Source organism: Passer domesticus, chromosome 4, assembly GCF_036417665.1.
Source record: "Passer domesticus isolate bPasDom1 chromosome 4, bPasDom1.hap1, whole genome shotgun sequence".
Taxonomy (NCBI): Eukaryota; Metazoa; Chordata; class Aves; order Passeriformes; family Passeridae; genus Passer; species Passer domesticus.
Window position 1 is genome coordinate 61,909,820 of NC_087477.1, and position 12,434 is coordinate 61,922,253.

The 12,434-nt window shown below is 38.1% G+C and overlaps 1 protein-coding gene across 9 annotated transcripts in view; it reads right to left on the minus strand.

Annotated features, from left to right (window-relative positions):
* Window positions 1-12,434, minus strand: part of TBC1D1 (TBC1 domain family member 1) — a 101,335-nt gene that overhangs the window by 29,367 nt on the left and 59,534 nt on the right. For 5 of the 9 annotated variants that reach the window (XM_064418414.1, XM_064418411.1, XM_064418413.1 and 2 more), the window contains 5 exons: window positions 10,812-10,898; window positions 9,463-9,752; window positions 8,319-8,447; window positions 5,817-5,936; window positions 4,548-4,687 (listed from right to left, as the gene is read on the minus strand). In XM_064418414.1, the coding sequence (XP_064274484.1) occupies window positions 4,548-4,687; window positions 5,817-5,936; window positions 8,319-8,447; window positions 9,463-9,752; window positions 10,812-10,898 (766 nt within the window). The remainder of the gene's footprint in view (window positions 1-4,547; window positions 4,688-5,816; window positions 5,937-8,318; window positions 8,448-9,462; window positions 9,753-10,811; window positions 10,899-12,434) is intronic. The other 4 variants (XM_064418415.1, XM_064418416.1, XM_064418418.1 and 1 more) reach the window with 4 other exon arrangements.

Sequence of the window (12,434 nt, forward strand, 5' to 3'; positions counted from 1 at the left end):
CTACAGCTGGCTTAAAGAATAACAGTTCTTCAAACTCAAACTTTTCTTCAGCACATAGGATTTAACAGTTTGACACCTCTATCTGACAGAGGCTGAAACCAAATTAATTTTAATTAATGAGGTCTAAAATAGAATGTAGTTGATTTTTTATCTGAATTTATTTGCTGAATACTGCTAAGTGGTACAAGCATCTCATTGCTCTGGATTTCAAATTCTTTCACTATTCAACAGGCAACTTCATTACATATTGCCCACATTAAAACAAATCACCCATTCTCTGTTCCTGGCAACAATTCTCCAACCTAAAATTGACATAACTGTTACAAAAATCTTGTTGTCTACTTCCAACACACCTCCCTCACCAAGAAAGCTTCAACAAGCACAACTACTTTCCCACCATTTCCTTCAAAAACTACTCACATCCCCTTAAATCCAGCAATTGACTTGACTATGCTGGGAGTTTGACAATCTGCAAAACAGTTCTCCTACCATGACCAATTCTGAACAGTCACTATGTGAGAAGTGTAGTTAAAACTGCCCACTGTACAGAGATTTGTAGATGCTGAATACATGTAAGTGAATATCTTGCTGCACTGCAGTGCAAGGTGAAGTTTCATCATCAGTCTACACAGATTTAAGGATGTCCTGCTCCTGAGAAGAGTAAGGGCATCCACCCTCACCTTCCAGACCCCTGTCCCTGCCTGGTCTATTTCTTGTGTAATACTGTGAGTGGGACCAGAAAACTGACCCAAATGAAAATCAGGGCCTTTGAGTGTGTCCATACTTCATTTGGTTTAAAATGATCACTGAGATGTTGTTCTCTTCACCTTTTTACCAGTGAACTAAAGAGTCCTAGGCCACTTCCATAACCAAAAAAATGTGGCTCTTGAGTGATGCTACAGAAGCAGGAGCATCTGCCTGCAAGTAGGGTGAGGAGATATAAAGGTAAAAAACAAATAATTGAGGAAACACATTTATTACTTAGAATGTTTAAGGCAGAAAGTAGGAGAGACAGAGCTTCAGAAAAAGAATAATAAAAACCTTCTTTCAAAATAAATGTAGTATTGAAACAGATCAAAGTGTGATCTGTTTTGTAAGAAGACTTTGCTTCCCTTTTTCCATCTCTCGACTTTGCAGGATTCAATACTCACTGCACTCCCACAAATGAACAACAAAAACAGAATTCCAAGGATGAGACACGGTGTCTGAAGGTGCCAGTGAGAGGAACTCTGCCCCCTGGTGCTCCACACCACTCGCACAATCACAGCGGCTCAGGGGAAGCCACTAACAGCAGGAGTTGAGGCTGGAGAATTTGAACTGCAGCTTGCTACAGGGGAACTAGCATCACTCAGCACTCCATCCTCCAGCTACTAGCTGTAAAGTGTTAGAAGTCCTACAGATCATTTCACCCATGTAGAAAATCCTTTCTAGGTCTTCAAATTGCACATCAGCTTCATCTTCAGGCTCACCAGGGATCACCTGGCTCTCTTGTCAAGCAGCAAATTGTATAACAGTTCTCTGATGTGCTTAATTGTAAAGTTATGTACAGAAGCGGGGAAAAATACCAGGGGAAGGGGAAAGTGGCAGCACCAACAAGCAGGAAATGGCTGGAAAAGGGTGTGTACTTGGGGCTTTGCTCCCACAACAACCAAAAGTAATGGTTTCTCTACAATGCTTTGTGTTATCTCACAGTGCTTGCCTTGCTGAGCATGGCTACTTTAGTCCAATCATCAGGCAAGGCAGGAATCTCAAATGGCAAGAAAAAAAGGCTTTCTAACATATCTGTCTGCAGTATTTTTCTTCTACTGATTTAGGACAGAATACTGTCCTTCATGTATAGTAAATCCTTCCTTTTAAATCATGGTGTCTGCAAAATAAACTGTACTCCCTGCCTGGTAATTCATGATGCAACCCCCAAAGCACAGCCAGCAACCATTTTGTCCCAACTGAGCTATAGAAAATGAAGTTTTAGCTCAAACTATTTATGAGCTTTTCCTAAAGAATTAAATGAATCAGAAGTGCAAGACAGTGGGACTAAGTGCTGTTTAAGCTGTTCAAGCTTCAAGTGGAAATTCAGGATATCAGACTTTTATCAAGTTCAGTACCTCCAAATTCAAAATTTCAGTAAAAGCTATGTACTAGTTGTCTGGGATTTCTTTTTTTTTTTTTTTTTTAACTTTTAGTAAATACACCTTCATATCCTGCTGTGTTAACCACACAGAGAGCAGCAATGAACATGATGCACTTTGAGACTCAGCTCACCACTTGCCTGTACAAACAAAACCACAAGTGTCAGAGCCTAGGTTTTTCTGTGAATATAAAGCTTCAAGCTGTCTCTAGTTCTTGTGACAACTTACACGTTCTTATGTGCAATTTACTCATTACAACCCACAGAAATTACAGCCACCGAGCAGTTTCATTTTGTTGACAATGCCTGCCCACATGTGGTCAAAGCAATGCACAGTTCAGGCACCCTGGTGGATTTTACCTTTAACACAAAGTTTAGTAAAGCAGCCTAGGTTAAGCTTGAAAAATTGTATCATCTCTGAGTCACAGAGGTCTGGGTCTCTTGGCTGAGAGACTTACTAGCTTTTAAACACACCCCTTTCCCAGCTTCTTTCCTTACTCCCCTCCTGCAGATTACTCTGTAGCAGGGTGTTGACCACGGCACCTGAAGGGAGAAACTGGTCAGTGGAGTCTGCGTCTATGAAGGGGAACTCATAAATCACAGATGTTCCCTTATTCACCTCCCTTCATGCTTACTTTTGCAGAACATGACAAAGCATGTTATCTTTAAAACCTTCTTTGCCCTCTGTCCAATTTGGCTGAAATTGATCTTTTGGTGATACATCAGCTGTTTGTACAAATTAAAGGAAATTGGTCTAAAAAAAGTGAGAAAGACTTAAAAAAAGACACAATATGAAAGAAAAACAAGATGATGAATGACAGGTAGTTACATTTATTTTGGAACTAGAGGGGTTTCTTAGTTAACTATGGTGGTGAGTCCAGTGTAGGACCAGCTGTACAGCAGCTCTCTTTAAGGCTACTGAGACTGGATAACAAGTGAGCATCCTTCACTGCCAGAAATGTTCCAGGAGATATATAGAAGTCCAAATAGAAAAACCCAGTATTTCCTTTAAATAATTTAAAAAAACCCCTGACTCTGAGTTTTCTTCTGTTCATAAACTATGTACAGTGAAAGAAAAAAGAAAATTAATGAAGAAAAAAGCCAAATATTTAAAATTTCTGGTCCTATTAATAGCACATCCTGTTTTCCATCTTGGCCGCACTTGTTTCCCAAACTATTCTGCCTACCCAGCTGTAGGTTGTTAAGATTGTATCTTGCAGCTATTATGTCTCAGAGGAAATGCTTGGGTAGGCAATTTGTGTGGATTTTGTTTTCCTATTTAATATGGGAAGGTTATGTGGCTTTCGAAAACAAGTCAGACTATTTCCAGTCACAAAGGGAGACATCACACTTGTAAAAATAGAAATTTGACATAACAGCCCTTCATATAACATGCCTTTAAGTACAACAGAGCATTCCACATCTGTGTTCACACAACATGCTCCTGAGATCACTTCACATTGAAGTACACTAAATTTGAGAGGCATCTGTGCCCATATATGCAGCTTACCTGACTGTCACTCAAACTGTGTTGCAAGCAGTGCAATTATGATAGAAACACTTCTGTTACGTGCCTACTCCAGTTAATTGAGATCTCACTTTAAGATGCAAAAAAAACATCTCAGTGACACTAACAGGGTTACTTTTTATTACATTTACTATAAGATACTGCTCCTTTCTGTTTCCTTACACTTTTTCTTATTTTTCATACAATGGCCTTAGAGGTAAGTCAGAAGTTATAGCTTACAAAGCTCATGCTGCGAAATTCAAGCTTTAGTGAGCCAGAGGATTTTCTCAGGGATTCTTGGCCCCAGCATGTCCTGTACTATCTGGCTTACATAAAGTGAATGCACAAAATGATGCACATGCATGGTTATGTGAAGTGGTTTTCTTCTAGTCTGTGGGTCTTCAGCTCTACAAAATTTCACAAAATAATTATGGGAACAGTGGAGAATTATGTCTCAAGTGGCAAATGTCACAGACTAGAGCAGCATACATGATGACAAAGCACGCACTACAAAACTCAAATGAGATCATAAAATAAATGTAATTCCTGCTGGTACACCTGGATTTTTCTAGTCTGTAGTTCTATACTCCAACACAGAAAGATGAAATAGAAGCATCCTCTTTTCTTCAGCATAATATTGGTGATGCATTTTTTCCCAGAACTCATTAAAATAGTACACATAAAAATAATTTCTTCTTTGGCTAGTTAACATGAGACAATTTACATATGAAGCTGAAATTTAAAAACTCAACAGCTAACAAGCTGAGTATTACCAAAAAGCAGGTGGCAAACTGCAATGACAATATAATCAGAACACCAGGCAAACAGATCCCCTTGGTGGACACAATGATTCACACCTCACACACTACATACACAAATCAGCTCACAGAAGCAAATAAACCCAGGCTTTACCATCGTATCTGCTGGGAGAATCACAGGCTTTCTGAGGGGTGGCCACTCGCAGGAATATCTGCTGCCTCCACGAATGCCTTCGTGTCCTCACGGGGCTGTCGGCATCCAGGGCCGGCTGGCCGTGCTTGGACTCGTAGTCGCTGAAAGGGCAGAACACAGGACAGTTTGTGGGGAGGTCACCTGGGCTGCAGGAACAGCCACACAGCCCTTGGGAACACGTGGGCACTGCCTTGGGAGTGCAGTGGGCTGTGCACATGCCGGGCCAAGCTCGCAGTGCTCGGAAGGTGAAACTTGCTTTGTGGCAGAGGCTTACACATGGCTGCAAACAGCACTGAGGCTCTGTACAGTCTACTCTTTCCAGTTCTAATTAATTTTCAGTTTTCTTTGCAGCAGTATATTAATAAGAGCATATAAAGATACATACACAATAATGTAGCTTTACCATCACACTATTTACATGCCATCCACAAAACTTATCAATTATTCACAGGAGACACAAAGACTTGCTGATGCCTTTTATCAGTACTCATCAAGGAGCTTTATAAACACCAACTGAACTTCCAACCTGCAGTGGGTATGCAATATATCCCGTCCCAACACAGACTGGGAGAAAAACTTTAAATCTTTCTGTTAGCAAGTCCACCTTTGAAAAATGCAACAAACTCGGGAACAAAATCCAAGAACCTTGGATAGTACTCCTTTGATGTCATCCACTCATGCCAAACAGAGGTTTTTATTCAGAATACAAAACAAAATAGCGAGGAACAATGCTGTTTTTCTATTAAAATTCCCACTAATAACTTTTATCTGTTAGAACTCTAAACTATTCATTGCTTTATCCCAACTATTAGCTAAATTGTTACATGAGTCTTTGTAGAAGCTGAAAGGGATAAATGAAATCCAGATAGCATCTAGGGAGGAGCATTTTACAGATCATCCTCTCCTTCCAGCTTGAGGACACTGACATTGCTTAGGATGAATCATATATTCTCTTAAGTGAAAACTCTTCTATGTCAGGAATAATCAAAGAAATACAAAGATGTAAGTTGCATGACCATTGCAACATCAAAAATTACTAAAATCTGTAATCCTAATGGCAGAGTAGTCTGGGATAGCTTATTTCTTTTGACAGCAGTTACATGCAGAATACACGCAGGTGAACATTTGCACAAATCAAGTTTTGCAAGTGCAAGAAGCATTTGAAATATTTCAGACAAAGAAGTCTTTGAAAATACAGTTTTACCTCCAGGCTTTAAGAGAGAACCCTACCTTGTTGTGCTCCTAAAGTCAGAGGTGTTATTTTCATCTACAGGAGCCAGAAATTTTAAGAAATTTGGCACAGAAGAGGAAGAATGAAGCTTTTTCCTTAAGGCAGTACGGTAGGAGATGCTGAGAGTGCAGTTGGGAAAAGTATAGTTTAGAACCAAGAAGTATAAATCCACAGAATAAAAATAATACACATTCCTATGTTTCAAACAAAAGGCAGCTAAATCCTGAAGATCTCAATATCAAGATCTTCTATCAATATCAAAGTCAAAACTAAAACTGCTAACAAAGCCCTACTTTGAGATATATATTTGTTTGGGCAAACTAAAATGTTCCAATGTATATAAATGTACTTCCAGTGAAGTTATTATTCTTTGCTCTATTACAAGATTTTTAGTGCATGTTTCAAATAAATTCCTTTAATCTAATAAGAACCAATGCAAACTTTATGACATTTTCTTACATATGAGTTTCAATGACTGACTAAGTTTGGGGGAAAAGGTTAGGAAAAGCTGACACTGATAATCTCTGTGCTAGCAAATTAAAAATAAGACTTTGGCAAAAATTGTTTTGTAAAGCATTAACAGGGTTTTATTCAGACAAACTGGGAACTTAAAAGTTAAAAGCTAAGCCTTCTGACTCGTCATTCAGGATTGTGGCTCTATTTATGCAACAGACAGGAGCACTAATCAAATTTCATCAACAGTCTTCTGGCCAACATAATTGTTTTAACATAAATTAATTTCATTTAAAATAATTATTTGTCTTTTAAAATAATAAGTCTGAAACATACTCAGAGGAAGGTAAATAAAATGAAGTAAGAACAACTCAGATAATGAGAAGTTTTTGCATGGAGTGAAATTACAGAAAATTACTTGGCTGACAATACTAGAAAACCTTTTACGAGACAAGTACACAAAATCACATGAGTAGGAGAATTTACTCCTGCAAAAGTAAGTTTAAGAAAGAATTGTTTCTGATAAACCATAATGTTCTATCTGGCTGGCATTTAGCACTGTTTCCTGAAGATGTGAATGGAAGAGAGTGGGGCAGGGCAGAATACTCTGGATGATCACTAGCATGAAGTGAAGCAGGTTCTTTAGTAGCTGATATTGAGATAAAGAAGATAAGGCTGTGGCATGGTGTGCCCTGCAAACAGGGCTCATTTACAATTACAGTGTAAATCCATTACAATTACATGGTAATTTCACTTACAGAATTGGGAAGCTTGACTGTATTGATTTAAACTCATTAACCCATTTGACATCCCTATCAATTTCCATTTTCAGTGTTGCTGCTTGGATGCTCAATATGGCATACCCTTAGAGACAGGGAAAGGAAAGGAGAAGTTGCAACTGTGTGTACAGAATCATTACCAAATCACTTGGAAAAAATTGCTTTGAGGATTTAACTTTCAGGATTCAAGTAAGTCTTACTAAATTGAAGAATGGTACTGCAGACTTGCATTTCCTGCCTTGAGCTGTGTCATACATCTGAGATAAAGCTGAATTAAGAGATTCTAGTTAGTACTCAGCAAGTACAACTGAAGAAAGTGGTGAAGCAGCATTCTCAGTTGAGTGTTTTCTTCGGTTTATAAAATCAGCACCTTGGGGAAACAGGAAACTTTCACACATGAGAACAAAACCAAAAAATAAACAGCAATAGCAATAAAAATTGCTTGCCAATGGCCAATGACTGTTGACAGTGCTTCTGAGGACATTTGGTCTCATTAGCCTTTTGAGATGAAATAAGCAGTTTTAGCTCAAAGGGTTAAGAAAGAGTTTCACACCTTATGATTTTTAGAGAGCCACTCAGTTTCAGGTTCTCAGGGAAACAAATGTTAATGAACTTTTCTTCAATGCTCTCTCTCTATATTTTAATTCTAAGAAAGAAGGCATGAAAAAGTATAATTTGATACTGCTGCAAGTAACCAAGACAAATGATGGGTTAATGGGTTGGGGTTTTTGTTTGTTCGTTCTTGGGGTTTTGTTTTGTGAGGAGTGGGGATGGTGGTGGGGTTGTATGTGGAGAGTTTTTTTCCTACCAGCTCTCCATATTCCTGCTGCTTCTTGTCCCACGTAACTACTTAGTCAACTTGTCTTTAGTATCAGGCACAAAAGAAAAGTAGTATGTTTTTGTGTTGCCATTAACAAAGGACAGAACCAAATGCTTCAGGAAGGACAAACAGAGTGAGCTCTCAGGTTCTTGGCAACTTATCCCTCACACAATTTAAGGAGTGCTGCTGTCTGCTGCATAACAAACTGGTTTGGAACAACTGGCTCTAAAGAAAGAGCCAGTGTCTGAAAGAATTTGATTGATTAAAACAGTAAATTATGTAAGTACCAGCTCTACATTAATGGTGGAGCAGTTAAAGAGCTTCCTCTCCCATAAAAATCTACCACCTTTGGTCTATACTACATTGGTTTAATTATTTGTACTATAGTTTCATATTTACGACACAGGAAAACAAACACCAGCCCAAACTATTTGCAGCTACTAGCTCACCTTTTTTGTGCAAAATGCCCGCTTGGTTCTCCACTGGAATTATGCCTTAGATATTTTAGAAAGTTGGGTGAAGAGGCCGAGGGATTAAGACGAGCTAGAGTAGGAGAACGTGCAAGTTGACCAGAAGAACTTTTAGAGTTGCCGACAGATTCGTTCACACCATATAGTGCGGATTCCAACCAGAGCGATGGAGTTGAGGTAGCACAGAGAACACACAGAAAGAAAGGAAAGGAGGGGAAAAAAAAAATGAAATCCCTTCTCTAATCTTTGAAAGGGAGCTGGCATATGTAAATGAGACATTTCCTATGCTTTTCACAGTTAATGCAGTAAATGTAAGAACATTAACTTTTTTTTAACCCAATCAGCAAAGTTCCAAATTCATGTTTACAGGCTTCAGTAAGGCATTTTAGAATATGACCAATTATAACTCACCAAAAATGGCTCTAACACCCCCATTTCTTTTTCCTTATACGTGCTTCCCCTTGATTTCTATGAGAAAGTCAGGCATATGATCAAGAGTTCCAATAATGAAAAGTGAAATACAGAAGTATTTCAACAGTAATTGGAAAAAGCCAGATAGAAAGGAGGGAGGGGACTAGAGATGCAGAGGCAGACCTTTGAAGGAGGACAGCTTGAAGAGTATTCATATTAAAGCAATTAGTGGTTTGTTTTTGTGAGTAAAATCTAGATAGGCTCATTGAAAAGCTAGACAGGAGCCCCACCTCTACCCATAACTAGGCACTTTAAGTCACTTTTGTGTGCTATTTCAAAGCTACAAATGAAATCACCAACTAGTAAGGTTTTCAGGATCACAGAGGCTACTGGATTTTTCTCTGCAAATAGAAAACAAGAAGTAGCATTTATTTATACTGCTCACATATCAAAACAACAAAAATGATTGTTTGGACAAATATAACTGAATCAAGTAGTTTGTGACATATACTGTGGAACTATACATCTCATGTCTTCTTTCTCCTGGGAAGCACCCAGGGCTAAAGGTGCTTTTAAAAAGAATACCTACAAACCTCCAAGGAGTGACACACTGCATCTCTTATCCATTAAGAGGACATACCTGGTATGCAATTATCATTCCCAAATATGCCCTTAACAAACAAAATCATAGCCTGCTTTTAATAAGGCTTACTTTCTTTCGTGAGGAGTCTCTGTGCTCACTGAGTGATACCTCATAAGTTTCCTCTGAGGAACAGATGGCGATGTTTCGGCAGGCCCCAGAGATTCCCGGCTCTCACTCGGTAAATGGCTCAGTGTGTTTGCTCGCCTCCGAAAGCTCTGCTGGGGCAACGTAACAGCCTGCTCCAGAGAGAAATCCTCAGTGTCGCTGCAGAGATCATCCAGCGATCCACTGGTCTTGACAGCATTTTCCGCAGGAAGCGCAGGAATTCTGTCTTTCTCCTTTTCACACAATGGTGGCTCCTAGCAGTGCAAGAAATAAGGTTATCAATGTGTGGGCTTAGAATCCATCTTTGAGATTGCAGTACCATGTCATTATTCACATCCCACACATATCTTTTTATCAAGCTAGGTCAAAGAAAGATGTTTGATGTTTTATGTCCTTGTTATTCATCACTTAGGCCAACAAAGCAGCGTCTTAATTTTGCAGAGAAAATTTTGAGTAATTTTGAGAAATTTTGAGAGTAATTGTATTTTGTTGAATACAACTCAAAAGAAATAGGGTCAGAACAAAATGGTGATGTTTGGCTAACAGTGAAAAGGGTGGCATTGCAGAATGATGTATCTTTAGCAACCCAATCTAACCATGTAATATTCCTCTTGTCTACCTGCAGATTCACACAAAGAACTTAAGCCTATGACTAGATGCCTGTTTCAATCCCAAGCCATGCATTTTCTTTATTCCTCACCTTGTGTGTTTCCTGCAGAATCAGCCAATCTTTCAAAAACATAAGCAGAAAGAGCAGACTCTTGTTTACATGGCGTCAGGAGTCTGCAGGTGAGCAGGCATTACAGCAGAATCAATAGCTGTATATCTAAGCCTGCAGAGTGTTATGCTGCCTCCAGGGAAGAAGACTGGCTTCTTCCATGCTGTTTGTTTGTATTGTTTTATACAGACTAAAAGTTTTCTAACCACACAAACAGGGAAATTACTTCCTGCTTTAGTTTGTGTTTGTTTTAATACAGTTCTGCATTCATGGTATGAACTTCCAGGGCTAAAACCAGTCAGATTAGGATCAGCAGCATGGTCATTATAGCACTTGTTTTGCTGCACACTGTTGTAAAATTCAGATGATATTATATAATGTATTATTTCACATATTCATACAAAATATATGTTACATATAGTACAAGGCATTTCTAATTCAGTAGGACTTCTCAGGTTTATAACACAGGGAATAGAATGAAAAGCTTAAAAGTAACTTGAAATATTTCACATCTGATCATATTTCATACTTAGTTGTTTCAGGGAATATTTTTTTAAGTGTCTAAATATGTACAATTATTCCAGGCTTTACTTACTTTACTTGTGCTGCTTAAGGTACTGGACATAGAGCTGTCCAAATCCACAGAACCAGACCTGTCCAGTGGACCTCTGGCTTTACTGCCCTGTAGAAATAAAGCACATTAGCAGATAAGATTGTCATTTATAGGGCACACCAAAGAGACTTGGGTAGCACCGTTGGGATCTGTAATTGTCACAGACAGTATCAAATTTAATTTCCTGAAATGCCTAAAAAGACCCTTTTCCCCTATGGGAAACAGAAGCCTCATTCAGGATAGTCTCTGTCAACTTGAAGGATCCTATAGAATTAAAGATTAAGAATTCTCATGGGCAATGATATGCTTTCCATGATATGTACATAATCACATATTTCATGTGTATTAGAACTACTGTTAAAGTATCTTCTGTATTAGATACTTACAAAGACACAGAAAAATGAAAAGGATGCCTTTTACACAGGACTAAACCCATATAAATTTAATACACAGGACAACATAATTTCTGGTATTACCATTAAGTGCCTACAAATCAGAAAGCATAAATATTTCTGTAGAATCTGTGAACAATATTTTTATATCATTTGTTTGAATAATGTTTTTGTGTAACCAAAAAAAAAATATCTGATGAATTTGGATGTGCTAACACAATTATGGAACTTGTATCTTCCTAACTTTAAATTATAAAATTTTTTAATGTTCTGAAGTTAGACCTCATCTTCTCTTTGAAGTTTTATTCCAGGTAAAATATAAAATGTTGTCATTATTCACAACAGTGACTATCTCTCTAGTCCAGCCAAAACTTCTGGCTCCAGATCTGATCAAAATCAAGAGCTTCCATCAAAACAGCAATGCCAGTGAAAATGCAACCAGTGTACAGCTATGCTTACATGAAGGCAGCTTATACCAGTCTGAGCAAACAGAAAAAAATTAGAACAGTACTTCAGCTAATATAACAACACTAACATATTTCATATGTTACACATATGATCACAGCTGCAGTAGGATTTTACAGAGGTGAATTTTAGAAATGCTGACTGGGAAGTAACAAGAGGAGATACAAAACTAAAAAGCATCTCTATATGTACAATTGTAACAGGAAAACCAGGCTTTTGCTATCATTTGTCTTAAGAGAAGAGGTTAGATATGATGTCTGAAACAAGCTTTGAAAACCTAGTTTTGTCACTATGAGTTGCTGGTCTGTGAACCAATAAATTGTACTAGATATTGCTTCAATGTAACCGTCCAATTTCTGTTCCTGAATATTTGTTGTTTGGCATTCTGTCACAACTCTTTTGTTTTAAGGGAAAAGGTCTGATTTTTTAATCCTTTGTCAAGCAGAAGTCCTTCCAAGCCTCCTACTGTTTTCCTCAGACTTCTCTCATGAGGTGCAGAATGAAGGATATTTGAATGAGAAGACATTCCATAGATTTAAATCATGATTAAACTTGACATCTGATTTAATTTCAAACTGTTGCTGTTTACTTCAGTAGCTAATTTCAGTGATCTGTTCATGATAAATATTTTCACAGAATCACAGAATTAACTAAGTGGAAAGGAATCACTATCACATAGAAGCTGAAGTTTTTTCCACTAATCAGTACTTCCAGACACTGTCTACAGAGAATTTTACCAGATGTAATA